The following is a 23,199-nucleotide window of genomic DNA, read 5'->3' as shown; positions in this document are numbered from 1 at the left end:
GGAACAGCATGCATGTGACGCAGCTTTTAAAAAAGGAGACGGAGGCAGAGACCCCAGAGGGAGGGCGAGGGGGCGGAATAAGAGGCGAAGCCTCACACTCGGTGTCCGTCCTACGGGCGTCGCCGAGTTGGGAGCGTAGAAGCGGAGCCGGAGCCGGAGCGGGAGCCGGGACTGGGAGAGGCGGAGCCAGGATGGGCTGTGAGGTGTAGTTCTTTCTCCACCCCCGGTCGCGATCTGGGAGGGAAAAAGGGACTGCTGAGACCCCAGTCTTATTCTGGACTCCCCTTGTTGTACACCTCCGCCCCAACCTGGGTGGGGAAAAGAAGCACTATCCTAATTCCTGTAGTAACCCCTCAATTCACCTCCCTAAATTAACCATCCCTCCCTTGCTTGCTAAACCAGTTGGGACTAGAGCTAATTAAATGGGGTCCCCGCCCTCCCCCGCCTAAGGCCCAAGGATCTGCGTTTTGTTGGGGGGAGGGGCCGGTGGAATGACCAGCCAGGTTGGACTGGGGAGGGGGGGAATCCGCAGGCCATCTTTCCCCCTTGCAGGCTCTGACTCATCAGTCAAGACACTGCTCCCTTCCCCCTTTCTCCATCCAGTCCCGGCCTCCCCCTACTCCCCCCCCCCCCCCCGCCCTCGCCTGGAAGCTGCTCTCCTTTGAGGGCCTGGAGACTGGGAAGAACTGGAAGCAGATTCCTCCAGTGCCCCCTACTCGTAGGGTCTGTGGCCAAGGTGTATGTGGGGGGTCTGGATGCTCAATGTTTATGGAACGCTCCTTCCCCAGGGAGGAGCCTCAACAACCTTCAGGCACTCCTGAAGGACTCCCCAACCCAGCCCGAGAGGGGGGGACTCCATCTCCATCCCTTCCCTAGAGCTCAGCCGTAGCTGCCTCATAAACAGGAAATACCTATTAGCAAGGAGGAGAGAGGGGAGGGAAGACGTCTGGAAAAGAGAGTTGGCCCCCTCTCTTCTGGGGGGTCCCCAGCTGCTAGCTTTTTTAAACTTCAGGGTGGGCCCCAGAAGTAGACGCTGTGGACCTGGGCTCGTGTCTCCTCCCTAGGGCATCTGGCCTAGACTGGGTAGGGGGTCCTCCTCCCCTTGTTATTTAGTAGGGGGGATTGATTATGAAAGTTCCCTCACTCCTTCCCCAGTCTGCACAGCTGGCTTGACTGGCTGGGGAAGGGTTACAGATATGGAGGCTTAAGTGTTTAAGAGATTCCTTTCTCTCCACCTTAGCTTTTGCTGAGGGAGCGTAAAATGATGGGCGGATGCGGATTCGGGGGTTGAAAAGATGGCCTTCCTAGGGGTGGGGACCCCTCCCCTGTGTTTAGGAAATGGTGGGGGAGGGTAGCTGTAAGCACAGCCACACACTAACTCCAGCCTTCCCATTCACAATGTGGATTCCCTCACCCCAGCTTTCCCTATCCCCACCCCCAAAGGAGGGGGGCGGGAGGGGCAGGGATTGCTGATGGACCTGACTGAAGGCAAACACACACAAATATTTCCTTGACAGCATCCCCTCCCTGTGTCTACCTCCTCCTCACATTTCCCCAGGCAGAGGTCAGCACTAGAGGGAGTAAAGGGAACCAAAAGCAACAGAACCCTGGCCTGGAATTTTGGATATATTTCAGCTTTGCTCCTCACTAGCAAATGACCTGGGACAACTGACTTCCCCACTCTGAGCTTTACCCTTTAGCTTTACCCTCTGTAATTGGTACCTGCAACTTAGAATCAAACTAGACAATGCATGCCCAGTCACTTAGCCCAATGCCAGCCATGTCAGTACTCCATATATATTAGCCCCTTTCTGCTTTCTTTGAGGTTATCTGTTATTTTAAGAGCGTCAGGAGTGGGCTGGATTGGTTGAAGGACGAGAGATAGTGTGGAGAGGGACTAGCTACTTTGACTCCTTTCACTCTCTGCTGTCCCTGAATTTGCCTTCCCCTAATACTGCGACCACTTACCCCTAAGGCCACTCATTCCAAACAACTAGCTTGGCCAGATTCCACGATGATCACCAATTACCTGGGTGGACGAAGGGGCTTACAACCCACCCTGGAGGGGACTTTTCCTCCTTTGAATCTAAGATTCCCTTCTCCTAGATTACACATGTGAAAGGTGGAAAGCAAAGAAGAAAAAACAGCATTTGTTGAGCATATACTGTGTGCCAGGCATTGTGCTAGGTGTTTCACATCTGAAGTCTCATTTATTTTTCATGAGGACCTTTGGAAGAAGGTGCTGTTACTTCCATTGAACAAGCAAGAGAACTGAGGTTTAGAGTTGTTAATAAATTTGAACTTGTTTGTAAAACATTGTTCTTCCTCTTCTTTGCCTACTAACTAGTTAATGCCTCATTTAAATCTCAGTTCCAGCTTCATCTCCTCTGGAACTTCATTTCCCATCCCCACCCCAGCTGATCTAGTAGCCCTGTTTCCTTTAAGGAAATAATCATCTCATACTGTTGAATGGGTGATTAAATTAAGGGGTTTCAGCTCCTTGAAGAACCAGGTTTAGTGAAGTTAAGTAACTTACCCCAGGTCACACAGCTAAGCACCAAGCTCTTTTCCCTGCCTTACTTCTAGTATGGACCAACCTAGTGAAGGAGAGAACATCTTTGGAGCAGGTCTGCGAATTGTGGTGCAAGCAAAAACAGGAAGAGAAGTCACAGATGCCTGGCAGATGGACCTGAGGTATGGTAGGGGGGCGGTGAGCCTATGTAGAGGGTCTTTAATGACAGTGTCCTGGAGGATGGCAGGCTTGGCTGATTGGATGGATGGATATGAGTATTTTTTTTTTTTTAGGTGAAATCACATGACGTAAATTAACCATTTAAAACTGAACAACTCAGCAGCATGCCAGCATTTTTAAATACCAGTCATTAGTGCAGGATGAACTCTAGACACAGGGAATGAAACAAAGTGGGAGGGACTGAGAAGAGGTGAGGTGAGAAAATGGGAAGGGAAGAGGAGCTCCACAGAGAGGCTGACAGCAGAAACAACTGGTGAGACTAACTCCAGAAGAGGTGAGTTTGCTGCTGTTTCTAGCCCCTATAAACTGTCCCATCTAACCCCGTCTGCTGAACTTGACCTTGGCCTTCTGTTTTCTCCCACATTTCTCTTACCCCTGAAACTACTTCAAATTCTTATTGACATTGTTCTTTCAAGAATGAATCTTCTTTTTCCATCAAGATAGTAGATGATATATATATATATATATATATATATATATATATATATATATATATATATATATATATATATATTATTGATGGCTGTGTCCCCAGCACCTAACAGGGTGCCTAGAACCTAGTATGTGTCCTATAGCATTTGGTGAATGGTAAGAATTATATGATAGGATTTATCTTCTCCTGCCTCAGCACATGACTCCTTCCCCTCTTGTCCATTGACCATCATCATCACCATTTTCATTTAACCACCACCATTCCTTCTTTTCCCAGCCAAAATAGTTTTTCAAAGTGTATAAGAAACTCCCAGGAAATATGTTAAATATGTAGAAAGCCCCACCTTCACATAAGAGGAAATCCTATCTCTGAAGAGGGAAAGGGATCTGAAATCTGGATTTTTTATTTTTATTTTTAAGATTTTATTGGGGAAGGGGAACAGGGCTTTATTGGGGAACAGTGTGTACTTCCAGGCCTTTTTACCAAGTCAAGTTGTTGTCCTTTCTTTCCAAGTCAAGTTGTTGTCCTTTCAACTGAGCCATCCACGAGCTGAGCTGCAGTTCAGCTCAAGGTGCCATGTTCAATCTTAGTTGCAGGGGGCGGAGCGCACCATCCCTTGTGGGACTGGAGGAGTTGAACTGGCAACCTTGTGGTTGAGAGCCCACTGGCCCATGTGGGAATCGAACCGGCAGCCTTCGGAGTTAGGAGCACGGAGCTCTAACCGCCTGAGCCACCGGACCGGCCCCTGAAATCTGGATTTTAAAGAAGTTTCACTGGTCTTCCTTTTAAACACAACAAATGTGCTCCCACTTCAGAGCCTATGCACTAGCTGTTCTTACAACAGAATGCTCTTTGAACGGTAGGTCTTCCTTGTGATTCAGGTCTTACTGCAAATATCTCCTCTTCAGAGGCCTTACCTGATCGTTCTGTACAAAATTGTCTCCTCTTACTTTTTACATTCTCCCATTTATTTTCTGATAGCACTTACAGCTCTTTCAAATTATTTTGACTCTTTTGTTTACTTGGAGATTGTCTCCCCACCAGAATGTGAGCTTTGTTAGAGTTTTTATGTTTGTTTTGTTTTGTTTGTCTTTTTGTCATTACTGCATCTCCAGTGCCTAAAACAGTGCCTGGCACATAGTAAGTGCTCAGTAAATAAACCAGAAAGCTGATTTGTTAATTCATACTGAGAAATATAGATCATGTGAACAGGGCATTTTGTCTCACTAATCAATACTCTTTATCCCCATAGAAAATGATATGTGGATTCAGTTATTATAATCAGATGAGCCTTTGGTGAGCATGGAGTCAAGCAAGGACGCATGATTGGAGGTTCCAATATTTGGTGGCTATGTCTCTGAGGTTTTCCTTCATGGCCCTTAGGAATGCACCTGCCAAGGACACTAGTAGCCATGATACCACCCTTGTCTCAGTGGTACTGGAGACTCATGTATTTTTATCTTTTTGAGTAGATTCCATGCAGATACCATACTTAGGTGAATACATTGTTTTGTCAGATGCTGAACAAAGCAAAAATGGCACAATTTTTTTTCTTTACCATTAATCTTCTTCCCGAAGCCTAATCACCATAATAATGACAATAACCAGTGCCCAAATCACCAACATTACTGAGCATCTCTTAGAGTATGTTTCTTCCACAGAGGAAAAATTGTGCCGTCTTATATTGGTTCTTACTGATTTCTCATAGGCAGATTATTTCCAAGTTTATTGGAAATAAACTTTATTGTTGCCCTCATAGGACTATTTTATAGACATAATTGTGAACAGACTCAGTTTCTGAATTTGTGGCTTTTAAAGCTTATTTGGAAAGACAAAACTAATACACCTGAAAGATTACAAAACTAACTAAAAGACAGTTGTGTTAGTCTGCCCAGGCTGCCATAACAGAATACCACAGACGAAGTGGCTTAAACAACAGAAATTTATTTTCTCACAGCTCTAGAGGCTGGAAGTCAAAGATCAAGGTGCTGGCGGGGCTGGTTTCTGGTGAGACCTCTTTCCCTATCTTGCAGGTGTCTCTTCCAATTCTGACGGCAGTCCGTTGAATTAGGCTCCCACCTTTATGATGTCATTTAATTTTACCTCTTTATCACTCTTATCTCCAAATACAATCATATTGGGGGTGGAGCCCTTCAATATATGAATTTTGCCTGGTGTGGGTGTGGAGGTGGGCACAATTCAGTCCAGAACAGAGATGCTCTCCTCTCATGAATATTTTTGTGGGAATGTATATTGATGCAACCTTCCTCAAGGGCCATTTGGTATTATCCACCAAAATTTCAAACGTATATATCCTTTAATTCAGCAATCTCATTTTAAAGAAATTATTCCATAGAAAGTGTACAAAAGTGTGAAGATACATGTACACATGTATAAGAATGTTCACTGTAACTTAATTCATTATAGTGAAAAACTGGAAATAAATATAACTTAAATAAAAACTGGAAATAGCTCTCTTCCCTTCTCTCTTCCTCTCTTTCTTTCCTTCTCTCTCTCTCCCCACCTCACTTACTCTCTCCCTCCCTCCCCACAAACACATACCAAGGAAAGACCCTGTGAGAAAACAGTGAGAAGGTGGTCGTCTACAACCCAGGATGAGGACCACCACTAGACACCAACTCTGCTGGCACTTTTATTTTGAATTTCCCAGCCTTCAGAACTATTCCAAGCTCCAGTGAATGTTTATTGGATGGAATATACTGCAGCAAGCCTAACTTTTCTCATGGCCTATTAGGAAAAAAAACAAAAACTGGAAATAAATGTAATTTAAATAATGACATAGTTATATAATGGAATTAGTACGTACTAAGATCTCAGTAAATATTTGGTTAATGGGTGAATTAACATTGTTACATGAAAAAAAGCAAGTTGTAGAGCCACACATATGGAGTGGTCCTATTTTTGAACAACAAAAAAAGACCAATGTACAACCCTATATAATTTTATTTTCATAGAAAAAGTGTGGATGAATACACACTGAAGGTGACAAGGGTTAAATCTGGGGAGAACTAGAATTTGCACACCAAATACATTTTTTATACTTTATATGTATATAGTTTTGTACCATGTGAAATGATTCTTAAACTTTTGTAATAAAAAACTTTTTAAAAATAGGAAAACAGTATGAAGTAGTTTCTAAATGGCAAGTGAGTGAATAGTAGAGATAGTGATAGACTGTAGAAATACAGAGAGGGATCACAGTTGGCTGGAATGATCCAAAAGGCTTTCTTGGATAAAATAGGGCATGAAAGATACTTCCAGGTGCCAGTATTCCACAGAAAAACCAAGGCAGGAGAACACCTGTTGTCTTTGGAGGACAGCAAGATGATCTGCATTAGCAGGAAATAAATTTGGTAATGAGACGCCAACCTGGGTTTCTGAGCGGCCCAGATAAACGCTGAGAACGCAGTACTTTAATGTTTTGTGATTAAATAAACTCGCAGTAGTACCGCAGTATGAGACTAGATGAGGGTTAGAGCCTGGAGCGCGGATGCTCACTAGGGGGTGCTGTTTCAAAACATAGGCCCACTTGGACTCAGGTGAAAGGAATGTACGCACAGTACAGCAGGTAAAAAACATCAGGCAAAGAGGGCGTTCCGATAAAGTGCGCAAATGTTAACTCTTCCCTTATTACCTCTCGCTCCCCAACTGGGTCCCCACTACACAGCAAAAACGAAGCATTACAGTTAGCCTATAGCATGTGCCACTCGGGCTCTGCTTAAAGTGACTACTACTCCCAGACTCCCTAGCCAGGCCAGAGCCCTCTTTCCGGGTGCAAGTGGATCTCGCCGCATGACCTTCTGGGATTCGTAGTCTTGCAGTGTCTTCCGGGAGTTGTAGTTCCCGTCCCACAATCGGCTGGGCGAGGCAGGCGACTCGGAGGCGGCGCCGGCTATCAGAGCTGCACTGGGTGTTCAGGGGCCAAGATGGCGGCGCGCCGGGGACGGAGAGATCGAGTCGTGCCGCCTCCGACTGGTGGCCCCGGCCCCGACCCTGGCGGTGGAGTCCGCGGCAGCAGTAGGGGGAGTCGGAGCCAAGCGCCATATGGGACTGTGGGCACTGTGAGCGGCGGGGAGCAGGTGAGAGAGTGGCGGGCGGCCCGCGGCTGGCAGCAAAGCGGCGTGTGCCGGGCGGTGACACGTGGACGCCACAGGAAAGGGAGGAAGCGCTCTCGAGTCGATGCCGGCTGGCTGTGGGAGACGGGTTGGGCCGAGTGAACCTGGGCCGTTTGCTGGGGAGACACGGGCAGAGGCAAGGTCTCTATGGCCATGCCTTCGGAACGCCGGAGGGGTAGAGACCGGTGTCGGAAACATGGCCCGTGATGCGGGGGAGAAGGGGGAGAGTGTCAAGGATTCAGATTTGGAGTCGAGGGCTAAGATCTCCCTCTAAGGATGCCGAGTGGGGGTTCCCTTAGCCCCCTAGTCCCGCGCCGCAGTGCCTTTTAGGAGCCACGTGGGGTGGGGGGAGCGATTTTCCCGGGAGAACTTGTCTGCTACCCCTCCCCCTCTAGGCGGCCCCGGCACCCACGTGGGTTGGGCTCGAGGTTGGGGGGGCCGCGGGTCCACGTGGGGGCGGGGAGGGGATGTCCACGTGGCTCCCGCCCCAGGCTGCCGGCATCTCGTATCCGCGCTAGAGCCGCACTGCCGGGAACTGGGTGTGTCTCAGCGGGTCCCGCCATCTCGCACCGGGCTGGGGGCCCCTGGCCGAGAAGGAAGGTAGAGGCTGCTTGAGTCAACTTTGTTGAGAGCCATGGAGGAGTTTTTTTCCTCCCGCGTTTGGTCCGCGGCGCCTCTAGACAGCGGATGGTGAAGGACTTTCCAGATGTCCGGGGAGTCTGTTCCCTGCAGATGGCGGAGTGTGTTGGGGAGGGTGGAGGACTGAGGTAGGTTGAAGGGCTGTGGAATGAGCTTGTGGTGGCTTCAGACTGACCAGCTTAGGGTGGGTTATGAGTCACGAGCACTGGCGTTTTGGTTGCCTTCAGTTCTGCCTTAGTCTTGATTCAAGGGGAGTGGGGAGTTGTCAACATGTACATGGGACAGAATTAAGAAAAGGAAAGGGAATCCTCTTCCCTCTCACTTTTTCCTTCAGCATCTCTTTTGAGGAGGCAACGAAGGCCTACTTCTGTGAACTGACATACACATTGAGGTGGGCTGTATTTAAGGCTCTCTGGAATTTTTGCTGGGGATGGTAAAAGTTGGAGGCGGTTTGAGAACTATTCAACACTAATTGAACATTTATGGGATGAGGGGAATTCTTTCTGTTGGATTTTTTTCTTCTTGTCCTTCAGTTCTCCATACTTAAAACGTGTTATCTTATTACCCCTCAGCAAAGGGCTTCTTAAAAGTTCCCTCCCAGAGTGGAGGTGTGCAGGACTTAGTTTGAACTGTTATCTCTCTAAAGCAATTAAGTTGAGTCCTTGAAAACTTTTTTTGTTCTTCTCTAGGTGGGAGTTGGGCTGCAGGTTGCCAGGTAATGTTAGTTCAAGCAGACCAATCCAGGCCCTTGCCCAGGAGAGAATGGCTTCTGGGGCTCTAACTTGGGAGCTGCCCACCCCCTTTTCCTACATTTTCTCAGAGGTCACAACTTGTGGGACTGGTGCTGCCCACCCTTGGGGGGAGAGGTAGGAAGGATCCATGACCAGCAGTAATCCAAGTTGGGTGGTCATTTGGGGTTGGAAGGGGTCTTCTGGAGGGATTGTCCTGTTCCTCCCTGTGCCACTCCCCTTCTCCCCCAACAAAAAGAAGGGTAGGTAGAAGCTAGTCAACTAGGTATTTATTGAGGTACCATTATGTTCAGACACGGGCTACTATGGTAAACCACACGTGGTGTCTGTCCTACGGGCTCGGCACAATAAATGATGAGTGGGACAAAAAGGGAAGTGCAGCATATTTGGGATTATGTAATTCAGCAGTAGTAATCTACTATGCAGGGTCTGGGAAAGGACATTTTAAGCTGAGACTTGAAGGCTGTGTGGCAGGTGGGGGACACTTGCATTAGAGGGAAGAGGATGTGAAGGGCTTGAAGTGGGAGAGAACATGGCTTATCAGAGAAACTGAGAGATCTACATGGCTGGTGTGTAGAGACACAGGCAAGTTGGTGAGAGAAGACACACTGGGGCAGAAGAGGCTGGTGGGGAAGACCAGGACCCCTGTAAGCCATTTTAAGGAGTTTAAACCTAATGCCAAGAGCAGAAAGATACCATGGGAGGGACTTAGGGAGGGTCTTGGGAAGTGATCAGATTGTATTTTTAAAAGTTTGTAGCGGGTTTTGAACAATGCCAGGACAAGACTGGATGTGGGAAAGCCAGTTGGGAAGTTGTTGAAGTTAAAGATGCCGGTGGCTGGCTCACTTTTGGCCTGGGCTTAGTCCCTAGATGATCATGGTAGCCTGGGAGCTGTGTTGTTTGGGGATTGAATGATGGGTGAGGTCAGCTGAAAAGGGGGTTGTCTCTAACTGGGGCTCTAGTACTTGTCTAATGGAGGTAGTGATGAGTGGTCTGTAGAGCTGGGCATTGTCTTGAGATTCTGGCCCAGTGGCTGGGCCAGGTAAGTGGCAGGGCAAGTCGGGATGCAGCCTCTTTGCTCACCCAGGAGTGTTTGCTGAGCCAGGTGCTATTCAGCTGCTGGTTGTAATTACAGGATTGTGAAGGCATGGGAGGAGTTAGTGTCTAAAATTTGCCACTTTTCACTTCACCTCTGGGCCTGGCCTCTTAAAGTGTCCCTATCTAGCCTTTTTCTCTCCCTGGGTATCAGAACTCCTCCACTTAGTTAGGAGGGTGGGTGTGGGGTGTAGTTACACCTGTTGCTTTTTTTTCTTCTTTTTGGAAGAGGTGCAGAGTTTTCCTTTGCTGCAGAAGGGGAAAGGGGGCTGGCGTGTCCGTGTTTGTTCCTATTCTCCAGCCTTTGCATCATCTGTTCCTATAGTGGAGATACCTGTGCCTCTGGACTGTGGCCTCTAGCCTTGCCAGCCCCATTCCAGCCACTTCTGGCCCTGCCCACGCCCATATGCTTGACAGGCCTGGACGGGTGGCTCCCTGCCTAACAAGGGTGATGACATTTCTAGTTCTCAGGGAAGTGATGGGGTGGGGCTTTTCCATCTACAGAATCAAGCTTTCTCATCTTTTGCTCTCACCTGGTGTGGTAGGGAAGAGACTTTTTTTTTCCCTTGGGACTACCATTGAGAGGTTGGGTGGCACATTGTAGGGCCTTCAAACGAAAGTGTGAAGTGTGAAAATCAACTGTGTATAAGACACTGTGCTAGGCGATAACCAGGAAGTACATGCACAATTTAAACCCTTCTAAGAGCCCAGAAAAATATAAGCTAATAGAATGTAAAGGATTATTTGCCCCAAAGGAACTTGGAATCTAGTTTTAGTCATGATGGAAAGAATGTCACGGGCTGGGGAGGGGGCAAAATGTGACATCCAGAAAAGGGAGTGGTACAGAAATGTGTGTGAACTCAGGGGAGAGATCGTTTTGGGTTGGGGCAGCCTGAGGTGTCTTTTTGGGAAAGGTGAAGTTTGAGCTAAGCAGAGAAGAGAGGCCTAAGCAGGACTTGAGGGAGGTAAGGTGGTGGTGGCTGAAACTCTGAAACTGCCTGCCTGCTGGTCTCTCCTTTGGTGTGCCCCTCAGACTGTCTGCCTTCACACTGCCAGCAGATGACTCTTCTGAACAATCTTGATCTTTTTGATGTTTTTACTCCCTAGTTTAATCATCTCTTGTGACTCCACCTGTTCTGGATGGAGTCCAAACTTTTTTGCCCAGATATCCTTGAAAGCTGCCATCCTGATTGGGGCTTTGGCTCCTGGGCTATACTTTTCTCTGCCTAGCAAGTCTGGAGGTTTGGCTGTGGTAGGGCTCCTGCCAGGTGTGGGGCCATTAGTGGACGGCTGGCACCTTGTTTACAGAGCAGCTCAGTCAGCTGGCCCAGGGGACCTGTGTCCTGCAGCCTTCATCACGCCCTTCTGACCTTCCCCCCTTGGCCCCAGGTGCTGCTGCATGAAGAGGTGGATAATTCTGGCTTTGTCAGTCTGTCTCGGCTGGGCCCCTGCCTGAAGGACAAGGACCTGGAGATGGAGGAGCTAATGCTGCAGGATGAGACCCTGCTGGGGACCATGCAGAGCTACATGGACGCCTCCCTCATCTCTCTCATCGAGGACTTTGGGGGCCTTGGGGAGGTGAGCTGGAGCTGGGCTGGGAGGTCTTCAGGCAGGAGCTCTGCATGGGAGCCTATGACTCAGTGGCTCTTCTAGAACCTTGGCTCCTGGATACCCAACCTGAGTCCTTGAAATATGTTTTTTGTCTCTAGGTGAGAGTCGGGCTGCAGGCTGCCAGATTATGTCCCATGTAAGGATGACCTGGCAGGCTTGGACTATAGTCCAAGGCCTTTCCCCCTGCCTGGGCCCCTGACATACATGTCCAGAAGGTTCTGATCACTGTTTTGAGCCCAATTCCAGCTTAGCCAAGAGTTGTCTACTGAGCATCCCACTTCTTACTTGAGTGTAGAGGGAGCGGGAGCGTGTGAAACATAAGTTTAAGACTCAATTCTAACAGGTTTGTTGACACTAGAGATGTCATGGATGGTAGTAAATCAGATTGGAACCCATGTCCCCGGGACGCAAATGTCTCCCTGTCACATTTACCTGAACTGGGCCTGGGAGACTGATTCTCTTGGCATCCAGTTCTTCTCAGTGGCACAGTAGGTCATTAGGGATGTTGGTGGAACCTTCCTGTTGTCTTTCTGGAGCAGAGCAGGTTATCTCTGGAGGACCAGAATGAAATGTCACTGCTCACAGCTCTGACGGAGATCTTGGACAATGCAGATTCTGAGAACCTGTCTCCATTTGACAGCATTCCTGACTCGGAGCTACTTGTGTCACCTCGGGAGGGCTCCTCTGTGAGTGTGGGACCAGGGCAAGGGGATGTATGGTTGGTGCCAAGGTTAGAACCACATCCGTGGACCTATTCACAAAGTGCTGAAGCACAAGCTCATCTCAGGTCCTTTTCTCCCTCATAGCTGCACAAGCTGCTCACTCTCTCTCGGACACCCTCAGAACGTGACCTCATCACTCCAGTTGACCCACTGGGTCCCAGCACAGGCAGTAGTAGAGTGAGTGGGGTAAGCCTGACTCAGTAGCCTCGGGATCCCAGGAGGGAGGAGTATGTGGGGACAGGTCTGGAAAAACATTCCTGGAGAAAATCCCTGTGGCTTCTTGTCTCTCCTTCAGGTTGAGATGTCTCTCGCAGATCCCCCTTGGGACTTCTCCCCCCCCTCCTTCGTGGAGACCTCTTCCCCCAAACTTCCTAGCTGGAGACCCCCAAGATCCAGACCCCGCAGGGGCCAATCCCCTTCTCCCCAGCAGCGTAGTGATGGGGAAGAAGAGGAGGAGGTGGCCAGCTTCAGTGGCCAGATGCTTGCTGGGGAGCATGACAACTCCATGAGCGGCATCCCAGATTTCCCCATGCACCTGGCCTGCCCCGAGGAGGAAGATAAAACAGCAGCAGCAGAGATGGCCGTACGGGCAGCTGGTGACGAGAGCATCTCTTCCCTGAGTGAGCTGGTGCGGGCCATGCACCCGTATTGCCTGCCCAACCTGACCCACCTGACATCCCTCGAGAATGAGCTTCAGGAGCAGCTGGATGATTTGACACTGCCTGAGGATTGTATGGTGCTAGAGATTGTGGGCCAGGCAGCTACAGCTGGCAATGACCTGGAGATTCCAGTTGTGGTGCGGCAGATACCTGCTGGACCCCAGCCTGTGCTCCTAGATGACTTGCTAGAGGCCAGTCCGGCTTTGCAGCTGCTCATGCCTACACTAGAGTCAGAGACAGAGGCTGCTATGTCCAAGGAAGCCCTATGCCCTGAGAAAGAGGGGTTGTCACTGGATTCAGAGGAAAAGCTGGAGTCAGCCTGCTTGTTGGAGCCCAGGGAGGTTGTGGAGCCAGCGGCACCCAGGGGGCCTCAGAACCCACCAGGCAACGCAGTGCTGAGTTCCCAGAGAGCTCGAAAGGGCAGGAGAAAGAAGGTCAAGGAACAGCCAGCAGCCTGTACAGAAGGCTATGCCAGGAGGCTGAGGTCATCCTCTCGTGGGCACCCTACAGTGACTACAGAGGTGACCTCTCAGGAAGGTACCTTGCCTCAGCAGGAACTTCAAAGAGAGGTGGGGCCGCCTCGTGGTAGAGGGAAGCCCCGGGCTTGGGCTCGGGCCTGGGCAGCTACGGTGGAGAAACCTAGCCCTGGGAACTTGAAGAGTAGTGCTGGACAAGCTAGTCCTGCTAAAGAAGGTCCTCTAGACCTGTGCCCCAACCTGGGTGACACCATTGAAACCAACTCTCTCTCATTGGTTGACTCTGCTCGAGCCGACCCCATGCCACTCGACTCCGTGGAAGCTGGTCCCACTGCAGTTGCTCCTGTTCCAGCTCACCCTGTACCTGGTGACCTTGCACTGGTCGACTTTCCTTCAGCTAACACAGAGCTGGATGACCATCTCCCAGCTGACCCAGTGCTCACTGAGCCAGTCCGAGCTGACTTGGCAGCAACTGACCGTGCAGTAGTTGTTCCTATCTCAGGTGACTTGCCACTAGTTGACTCTGTCTCGGCCAACCCAGCACCAGTTGACTCTGTTTCCAATGATCTGGCTCCAGTTAACCCTGTGCTAGTTAAGTCTAGGCCAACTGATCCCAGACGTGCCGCAGTGTCGTCAGCCCAGGGGAGTCCAGCCCCCCAGTTCCTTCTGGAGTCAGAGTCCTTGGACTCCCCAAAGGCCATCATTTCTGAAGTCAAAGAGGTTGTGGGTCCTCTGAAAGTAGAAAGTGGTACCACTGCCACAACCCAGGAAGCCAGACCTCGGCCTCTTAGTCTGTCCGAATATCGGCGACGAAGGCAGCAGCGCCAAGCAGAGGCAGAAGAAAGGAGTTCGCAGCCCCCAGCTGGGAAGTGGCCTAGCCTCCCAGAGACCCCCACAGGGCTGGCAGACATCCCTTGTCTTGTCATGCCACCAGCCCCAGCCAAAAAGACAGCTCTACAGAGAAGCCCTGAGACTCCTTCGGAGGCTTGCTTTGTGTCTGGGGGTCCCAGCCCTGCTTCTAGTCCTGAGCCACCAGCAAGCAAACCTATGGCCTCAACTCCCACTGAGCAGGTGTCATCCCAAGAGATGCCACTGCCGGCAAGACCTCCACCTCCGACTGTACAGTCCATACCCCCTACAATACCCACTGCTCTGCCTTTTCCACCAGGTGGGCTGGGCATGACCCCTATGTTGCCCCTTTCCGCAAGTGGGCAAGGGGTCACAGGTCAGCCCCCACCACCCTTGCACCCTCCTAGTCTTCCTATGTCTGTGGGCCCAGTGCCACCTGATCCCTATACTCACTATGCCCCCATGCCACCCTGGCCTTGTTATCCCTCAGTGTCCCCTTCTGGCTATCCTTGCCTGCCCCCCCCATCAGCGGTGCCCCTAGTGTCTGGTACTCCTGGCTCCTATGCTGTTCCCCCCACTTACAATGTGCCTTGGGTATCCCCTCCTGCCCCAGTCCCACCTTATAGCTCTAGCTGTACTTATGGGCCCTTGGGTTGGGGTCCAGGGCTGCAACGCCCTCCATTCTGGCCTACTGTGCCCCCACCTCCTTTGCCTCTAGCCTCTGTTGGGAGAGCTGTTCCCCCACCCACGGTGGATCCCAGTGGCATCCCAGCTGGCCCTCCTGAAAGTGTGCTTCCTGTGCCGATGGCTGCTCCCCTCAGTCTTGGGTCGGCTGGCCAGGGAACTCCACAGATAGAGCCCACCAAGGTGGAGGTTAAGCCAGTGCCTGCATCTCCCCAGCTGAAACACAAGGTGTCCTCCCCAGTTCAGAGCCCCCAGAATAAGGCTCCACCATGTTTGTATGCTGAGAAAGTGGCTGTTCAGGAGCCTGCATCAGAGAGTCTAAAACTTGACACCCAGGAGAATAGGTCCCGGGAGGAGCCCCCCTCTCCTGTTGCCAAGGCTGTTCCCACACCCACACCACGGCAGAGCACTGTCACCAAGTTGCCTGCTGTCCACCCAGCCCGTGTAAGGAAACTCTCCTTCCTGCCTACCCCACGTACCCAGGGTCCTGAGGATGTGGTGCAGGCTTTCATCAGTGAGATTGGTGAGTGCCACGCCATTAAGTTGGTGTGAAGAAGGGCATGGGGGTTGGGTGGGGAATATTCTCCATAGAACAGAATAAAGCACCTTGGTGGGGCTGGCGTTTGTTGGATTTCTTTGGAGGGTTCTTGAGAGGTAGCGCTCTGGGTTTATTTCCTTCTTTCCTGCTTTGTGTTGCTGTCTTGGTTTACTTAGTACAGTGCTCAGGAGTAGCATACAGGGAGAAGTGAGGTGATCTGGGACCTGTGTACTGAGTGGATAGGGGCTGGTTTCTCTAATCCTGTGTTGTGTGTGTGCTTCCACAGGAATTGAGGCGTCAGACCTGTCCAGTCTGCTGGAGCAGTTTGAGAAATCAGAAGGTGAGGGAATCTGAGTAGCTTTGCTCCAACCCCTTTTTGTTGATACTTACTTTTGGCCCAGTCTGTTGGTACTTAAACTGAGGGGGCGGGGGGGGGGGGCGGTCTCAGCCTCGAGAGCAGCGCCCTAATTGAAATAAGGAGACAAGATTCACCTGTGTTGCAATCTAAGCCAGGGAGAGGGTGGTGGTACAGCATGGGGAGAACTATCAAAAGTAGACCAATGGGGAGATCCAAGTGGGTTGCATTCTTTGGGGACATTTCTTTAGAGGGAAGTAGCTCTCAGCCTAGGCCTTGAAAAACAGGATTTTATAGAGTATATGTGGTGAATAAAGGCAGAGGCATAGGAATAATTGAGTATGGAATATGTGGAAGGCAGTGGATAGCTCCGCTCTTTCAGTGCAAGGCATGGATCTACGTGCTGTGGAGGATACAATGTCCTGTTCTCAAGGCACGGATGGTCTAATTGGGAAGAAAAATCTGCAGAAATGACTCCTGAATTGGTAATGGGTATCTGTAGTTCAAGACAAAATATAAAATATAATTACTGTAGAACAAGAGTAAGCTACAAGACTAGGAAGTTAGGTAGGTCATGGAGAGCCTTGAATGTTAGGCTTAGAAGTTTGGAATCGTATCTCAGATGCAGTGGGGAGTGTGGATTTTTCTGAGCAGAGAAGAGATAATTGAAAATAGTAGCTGGGCACCCACTGGAGGAGAATGGATCTCTGGGGAGAGCCCAGTGGAATATATAGGCAAAGTGGATTTTCCTTCTTTGGGTCGCAAAGCCTTCTTCTACGCCTCCTCAATCTGGAACATCTGGTTGGGCTTTTAACTATTATAGTATGGTTTCCTTGCAGCCAAAAAGGAGTGTCCTCCCCCGGCTCCTGCTGACAGCTTGGCTGTAGGAAATTCAGGGTAAGTATAGAGACGCGAGCAAGTTATCCTACAGCTGTTGGTCAGCAGCCGGCCGGCTCTCCGGGACCGTCCACTGGATGCCTCTGTTGCAGGGACATTTAGACAGCTCTAGAATCTTTCCCTGTTTCCCCTCCCCATGCTCAGTACATCCCTATTGGGCACTGTCTTGGGTGGTGAGGTAGGAGAATGTGTACCAACTAGCCTCTGGCTGATTCCAGTCTGGGGTTCCAAATATCCTGGAGGTGCCTTGTATCGTCTGGCAAGTCGTGCCTTTGGGGATTTCTTTCTTTCATGTAACAAACTTTTAAACTTGCTAAACACTGGTGATGGTCTAAGAAAGTGGGGGGTGATGTTCATGGCTAGGGCTTTCCTGACTCCTTGGGTGACACAGGCACCCTGGACCTCCTTGTTCCCCAATCTCATTTTTCTTGTTCATGGTACCCCATCCTATTCTGCCAAGCATAGGATGCCAAGCATCCTATTCTCCTCTCCACATTGATTTTGGGTTGATTTGAGCCAGGCAGGCGAGGCTCCTGGCTTAAAGGAGGTTGATGTTAGGGTGGGGGGTTGGTATTCAAGGTCATAGTCGCCGGCTTCCTGGCATTGGGCAGAGCTAAGACCCAACCTTCAGTACAGCCGCTAAGCTGCCTTTTGTGCTGGAGGAGAACGATAGGGGCAGTTTGGTCATCCTGTCCCTCTGCACGCGCCCCTCTTCCATTCTTTGTGAGGAAAGCAGCTGTACAAGATGTTGAGGAGGCAATGAACCAGGCTTTCCCTTTTCCCCCCCGCCAGCAGCGTTGACCCTCCCCAGGAGAAGAGGCCCCTAGACCGGTTACAAGCCCCAGAACTGGCCAACGTGGCAGGTGGGTTCAGGGTGGGGAACTCTGCCTTTGACTAGTTTATGCAGCAAATGTTTGTAGAGCCCGTTCTGCACCAAGTGTGTGTAGGTGTTGGGATACAGAGATCCGATCCTCATCCTTGAAGTTCTCACAGTCCAGGGGGCAAGTGTGAAATGAATATGTTGAGTATCAGAGGTTGTATGGTAAAGAGGTTGTCTGTGTGGTTTATACTGGGGCCTGAAGGGGGACAGTCGGGAGGGGTATATGAAAGGTAATCCCCAAAGCAGAGCCTTGAGAAAATCACTGATACCAATCACGTAGGTTTAGGGGATCGAGCATTCTAGGTAGATGGAGCAACTTGAGTGAACTAAAGAAATAAAACAAGCTTGGTGTGTTTTGGGGAATTGCCAGTGGTTCAGTTTATCGGGAGTGTTGTGGCTGCTTAGGATGGTGGGTAGAGCTAAAGCAAGGGATAAAGCTGGAATGGTAAGTAGGAGGTCAGATTATGGGAACTTGGAATAAAATGGTAAGCTATTTGGACTTTATCCTGTGCATTGAAAAAGCTTTACCAGATTGGTTTTTGGGTGCTCCCTCCAGCAGGGATGTAGAAGACAGGCGGACGGGTGTAAAGCTTCAGGTAGGGGTTCATAGGAAGATGATTACATGAGTCCAGAAAAGATGCATTCGGAAGTCAGGCAGTGCTGGGGGAAAGTGTGGCTCTAGGAATGGAGAGGTAGGTCAGACAGAACCTGGTCACCAGCTAAGTTTGGGCAGTGAACTGTTGAGGGGTTCAGAAAGACCCTGGCTGGCTTGGTTTCTATTGCTGGTCCCCAAAATAGGGCCCCTCGAGAACGAGTAGTTGCAACGGTGGGAGAATTTGGGCTATTGACCATTTGTGGTGTACTTTGTGAGATGAGGTGGGGTCTCTCGATCCTATATACGCAGTGTTTGGAAGTGTAGACTCGGATCTCATCCTGCTATCTCCATCCTCCCTCCCCTCACAGGGCTCACCCCTCCAGCTACCCCTCCCCACCAGTTATGGAAGCCCTTGGCTGCTGTTTCACTGCTGGCCAAAGCCAAATCTCCTAAGTCCACCGCCCAGGAGGGAACCCTGAAGCCTGAAGGAGTTACAGAGGCCAAACATCCAGCTGCAGCCCGCCTCCAAGAAGGGGTCCATGGCCCTAGTCCAGTCCATGTGGGCTCTGGGGACCATGACTATTGTGTCCGGAGCAGGACACCCCCAAAAAAGGTGCCTGCCTTAGTCTTTCCAGAGGCAGGCTCCCGATGGAATGTCAAACGCCATCAGGATATCACCATCAAACCTGTCTTGTCCCTGGGCCCAGCTGCCCCCCTGCCCTCACGCACAGCTGCCTCCCAGGAGCCACTTGATCACAGGACTAGCAATGAGCAGGCAGATTCCCTGGTCTCTTGCCTTGCCCCATCTGCCTTGCTGTCCCCTGAGGCCTCACCCTGCCGGAATGACGCGAACACTAGGACTCCCCCCGAGGCCTCAGCCAAGCAGCGGTCAATGCGCTGTTATCGAAAAGCCTGCAGGTCAGCCAGCCCCCCAAGCAGGGGCTGGCAGGGCCACCGTGGCCGCAGCAGTTCTGTCAGCTCTGGGTCCCACCGGACCAGTGAAGCATCTTCCTCCTCATCCTCATCGTCGTCTTCATCCCGGTCCCGGTCCAGGTCCCTCTCCCCTCCACACAAGAGGTGGCGAAGGTGAGCTCTGATAGCCTGTTAGGTCCTTTCCATTTAGGAAGTTCATGTACTCTCTGGTTCACTTGGAACGCCTTTGCACATTGAGTTTGATACTTTTAGGCATTAAGGCCTTTACCTCTGTCTTTGGCTTTTGTCTTTTCCCCCTTTCCTGGATTGTTTAAGGAGGCAAGCTGTGAGAAGATAGCTTCTGTCCCCTGTTGGAGTTTGGGGTATCCCTGAGGTCTCCTGCTTCCTTGAGACCTGCCTTGGGGAGGCCCATTAGGGTGTCATCTTGACCATGTTGATTCCTTCGCATACTGTATCAGTCCTCATTTCTGGTATTTCCCTGGTGGTATGTGGGAAGGTGGGATCGTGGGTTGTTAATGGTAGATAGTCTTTCCTTTAATGTTCTGTTGAGGAAAGCGTCTGGGCAGTTCCTTTGGGTGTCATTGTGGCCTCATCTGTTTCCTGGCAGTATCTTTTTCTCAGTAACAGGTCCAGATTTTCCCACTTAGATAAAGAGGCCTTTATTTCTCTGTGTCTGTTTATTTTTCTTCTTTCTGATTTGTGAAATATTTTTCAATTTTTAATTGTGTTATTGAAAAGAAATAGGATCTATGCCAAAACATTGTAAAACATTCCAGATACGTCTAAAATTCATGAGGACCTGTTTGGTCATCTGTGAAGTTTTTCTAGACTTCTTCTGCTCTCCTTTGCCCCTGAGCTTCCTTATAGGGAGGCAGGGTTGGGGCCAGGGTGAGGTAAGTGGAATACACCTGCACCTCTCCCAGCATTCCTTTGTGCCCTTTTATTCTCCAGGTCCAGTTGCAGTTCCTCTGGACGTTCCGGAAGATGTTCTTCCTCTTCTTCATCTTCCTCATCTTCCTCATCCTCATCTAGTTCCCGAAGCCGGTCCCGTTCCCCATCCCCCCGCCGGAGAAGTGACAGGAGGCGGCGGTGAGCATGTGTTCAGGGAGTCACTGCAAGTTCCTGAGAGTTCTGAAACTTGAGCTGTCTAATGTCAGTGAGACTGATGGCACCTTCTTCTCTTGTTAGGTACAGCTCTTATCGTTCACACGACCATTACCAAAGGCAAAGAGTGCTGCAGAAGGAGCGTGCAATAGTGAGTAGAGGAATAGGTTGTGGGAGGAGGGGGCTTGCCTCTGAGCCATGAGCTCAGAGAGCCATTTGTAGCTCTGGCCCTGGCTCATGGTGTGTCAATTTTCCTTGACCCAACATAGGAGGAGAGAAGAGTGGTCTTCATTGGGAAAATACCTGGCCGCATGACTCGGTCAGAGCTGAAACAGAGGTTCTCTGTTTTTGGAGAGATTGAAGAGTGCACCATCCACTTCCGTGTCCAAGGGTAAGCTTGGGCCCGAAGGTCAGGATGTCCTTTTTGTCCCATTCATGTACCTTGATGCTTCTTTGTCGTTTCCTCTTGCTCCGGTATACGGTCAATGTTGGACAACTTCATTCCTATATTTGGGGTTGGCCATTTGGGAAATTAGAAGAATCACTCCAGTCCCTCTCTGTACCCTGGGGGCTGTTTCTCCTCCATGGCATTTGCCCACATAACCAGCCTCTGCCTCACCCTCCCCACCAGTGACAACTATGGCTTCGTCACTTACCGCTATGCTGAGGAGGCATTTGCAGCCATCGAGAGTGGCCACAAGCTGAGGCAGGCAGATGAGCAGCCCTTTGATCTTTGCTTTGGGGGCCGCAGGCAGTTCTGCAAGAGAAGCTATTCTGATCTTGGTAAGTGGAGGGAGGCCCTGAGGCTTTGGTGTACTCGATATCCCCGGAAGGGTTCCCAGTCCTTTTGAGAGTGGGCTAGGCAGACTTGTCACCGGACATGCGAAGAACCTAAGGGATGGGAAGAGGAGAAATGGGGCTCTCATATTTTTTACTTAAAATCAGGGTGATTTTAGCTCCATCCATTATTGGGATGGGAGGTGGCGGACCTGCTGAGGACCCTGTAGCTGGGAAGTGCAGTCAGAGACCTTGATGTTTGTCTCTCTCTACCTTTATAGACTCCAACTGGGAAGACTTTGACCCTGCTCCTGTAAAGAGCAAATTTGATTCTCTTGACTTTGACACATTGTTGAAACAGGCCCAGAAGAACCTCAGGAGGTAACCCTGGGCCCTTCTCCCCTTCCCCCTTTTATTTGGAGGTGTCCAACCATCTCCATCCCCTTCTCCCACTCTAGGGGAGAGAGCTGCTAGTGAGGAGATGACTTTTATAAAGAAATGGAAAAACGTGAAATAAAAAATGTGTTAAATCAGATTTTTTAAAGGGTATGGTTTGTTTTTTTATAACAGGCATTGAAACAAGTTAACTTGCATTTCTATGTAAGATGGGTGAGGTTGAGGGGTTCCCCCGTGTTTGGAAGATCTACGTCACTACGCAAACTAATAAACATAAACTAAAGAGAACTCCAACGTGCTCTTTGTGCTTCTTTTCTTTCTATGGTGTTAGTGTCAGACATACTCAATTTTGCTCTCTGAACTCAGTGTCGTGTTTACCTCCATTGAGTTACTAAGACCCCTCTGGTCAGGTGCAAAATCCTATTGGACTTGAAACTTGGCTCCTCAGTGAAATCAGTCATTTAGGGCAGTGCTTCTCAAACTTTAAAAAGGCACTTTAATCATCTGGAGATCTTTTTAGAATTCCGATTTTGACTTCTGGGATGGGGGCCTTATATTCTGCATTTCAAACGAGGGGATGCTGATGCTACTGGTCCTAGTAAAGGGTTTTAATACCAAGGACCTAGAGGAAACTTACACTTGTTCTGAATAAAGATTTTCTAAATAGACTTGTACATTTTAGCTTGAGCACAATGCTTGGCACACAGCAGGTGCTCAGATGTTTAAAGAAAGCATGCATGTGGGTAGACCTCTGGGGAAGAGGGAATGTAGGAGTTACATCTGTGAGAGGGGAATACCTATTTTGAGAAAGGCAAAGGAGAGGTGTGTTCCCTGAGAAAGTTCATCCTTCCCCTTCCTGAGGGGCATTAAATGCGAAGTAGTCAAGGGGTAATGGGTAGGATTGAAGGAATTGCTGTCTGCTGCTAATGAGAACTGAAATATGGTAGAATTTGGAATTGACTTGGCAGGCCTGGGCATTGACATTTGAGTATTCAGGACAAAGGGATAGGCAATTGGGGGGTTTTCTAGTTCTATGTGAACTGTGACCCAGGAGATAGAAGGGTTATTATCAGGACTATAGCTTGAACAGATTGCTGCTGTGTCACCCAAGTTTGCTGCACAACCCCTTTTACCTTCACGGAGCTAACCTAAGACTGAGTAAGGAGGGGAAAGGGTTGTCTCATGGGCAAGACATGATTGAGGGAGGGGCAGTTTGTGGAATCAACACTCCACCTCTACCACGGATAATCTGAAGGATCCTCTTTCATAGAGATGGGAATCCAGAGGCTGGGGTGGTATCTGAGAAAGGGTCTCCCTGGCTGTTGGAGGCGGTGAAGATAAAGGTTGGGAATCCATTGGCAGCGTGGAGAATGGGGGCGGTTGGGAGATCTTGTGATGGTCTAGAGCGGGGGGTGTCAAAACTGCAGCCCACAGGCCAACTGCGGTCCGCAACCCATTGTTAATTGGCCCGCAGCAAATTCCAAAAATATAGTTTACTTAAACCAGGTGAGGCAATATGTACTGCACCTCCAGTGAGTGGCCTGGCTGTTTGTGTATTTTACCGCATATGGCCCTTGGTAAAAAACGTTGAAAAAAGTTTGGACACCACTGGTCTAGAGAGTCCAAGGATAGCTCGAGCCTGCCGGTCCACATTACTCTAGAATCCGAATCCCAGTTAGGGAAACTGCTGCTGGGAGAAAAGGTTCCTCCAGGAGAATGACAGCGCGGGAAGTCCAGAGTTTTCCCGCCACGGCCGTGGGCGTGACCCCTGACGTCAGGGCTCCGCCTTCACAAAGTGGCCGACGGCAGACTCCGCCCTTACCAAGATGGCGACACTCGTGGGACCGGAAAGAGCTTACAGATTTCGCCTTGACCCTGCCTCCAGGTGGAGGCGGGACTGCCCTGTGGGGTGCGCCCGC

General features: G+C 50.0%; 1 protein-coding gene across 9 annotated transcripts; it reads left to right on the top strand.

Annotated features, from left to right (window-relative positions):
- Window positions 1–14: 14 nt before the first annotated feature.
- On the top strand, window positions 15–21,419 carry PPRC1 (PPARG related coactivator 1). 9 transcript variants are annotated; one of them, XM_074339140.1, is made up of 17 exons: window positions 15–198; window positions 2,587–2,694; window positions 2,806–3,026; window positions 3,776–4,044; window positions 11,194–11,382; window positions 11,955–12,101; window positions 12,222–12,323; window positions 12,433–15,328; window positions 15,630–15,683; window positions 16,538–16,595; window positions 17,388–17,458; window positions 18,439–19,156; window positions 19,955–20,092; window positions 20,192–20,258; window positions 20,377–20,498; window positions 20,739–20,890; window positions 21,166–21,419. In XM_074339140.1, exons 5-17 carry the CDS (start codon window positions 11,278–11,280, stop codon window positions 21,267–21,269), a joined length of 4,734 nt encoding a protein of 1,577 aa, XP_074195241.1. In that variant the 5' UTR covers window positions 15–198; window positions 2,587–2,694; window positions 2,806–3,026; window positions 3,776–4,044; window positions 11,194–11,277; the 3' UTR covers window positions 21,270–21,419. The 9 variants fall into 9 exon arrangements, with proteins under 9 accessions (XP_074195241.1, XP_074195239.1, XP_074195240.1 ...); XM_074339138.1 differs by having other exon boundaries at window positions 15–203; XM_074339139.1 differs by lacking the exon at window positions 2,806–3,026 and having other exon boundaries at window positions 15–203.
- The last annotated feature ends 1,780 nt before the right edge of the window (window positions 21,420–23,199 follow it).

The sequence above is a fragment of the Rhinolophus sinicus genome, linkage group LG07, assembly GCF_036562045.2.
Source record: "Rhinolophus sinicus isolate RSC01 linkage group LG07, ASM3656204v1, whole genome shotgun sequence".
Lineage (NCBI taxonomy): Eukaryota > Metazoa > Chordata > Mammalia > Chiroptera > Rhinolophidae > Rhinolophus > Rhinolophus sinicus.
Note: the sequence above shows the minus strand (reverse complement) of the source record. Positions and strands in the feature narration are given on the sequence as shown.

Coding starts and splice junctions, on each gene's coding strand:
- PPRC1 (XM_019724989.2), top strand. CDS start 7,133: ATGGCGGCGCGCCGGGGACGGAGAGATCGAGTCGTGCCGCCTCCGACT. Junction 20,093..20,191: donor AGAAGTGACAGGAGGCGGCG/GTGAGCATGTGT, acceptor TTCTCTTGTTAG/GTACAGCTCTTATCGTTCAC. Junction 20,891..21,165: donor GAGAAGCTATTCTGATCTTG/GTAAGTGGAGGG, acceptor CTACCTTTATAG/ACTCCAACTGGGAAGACTTT.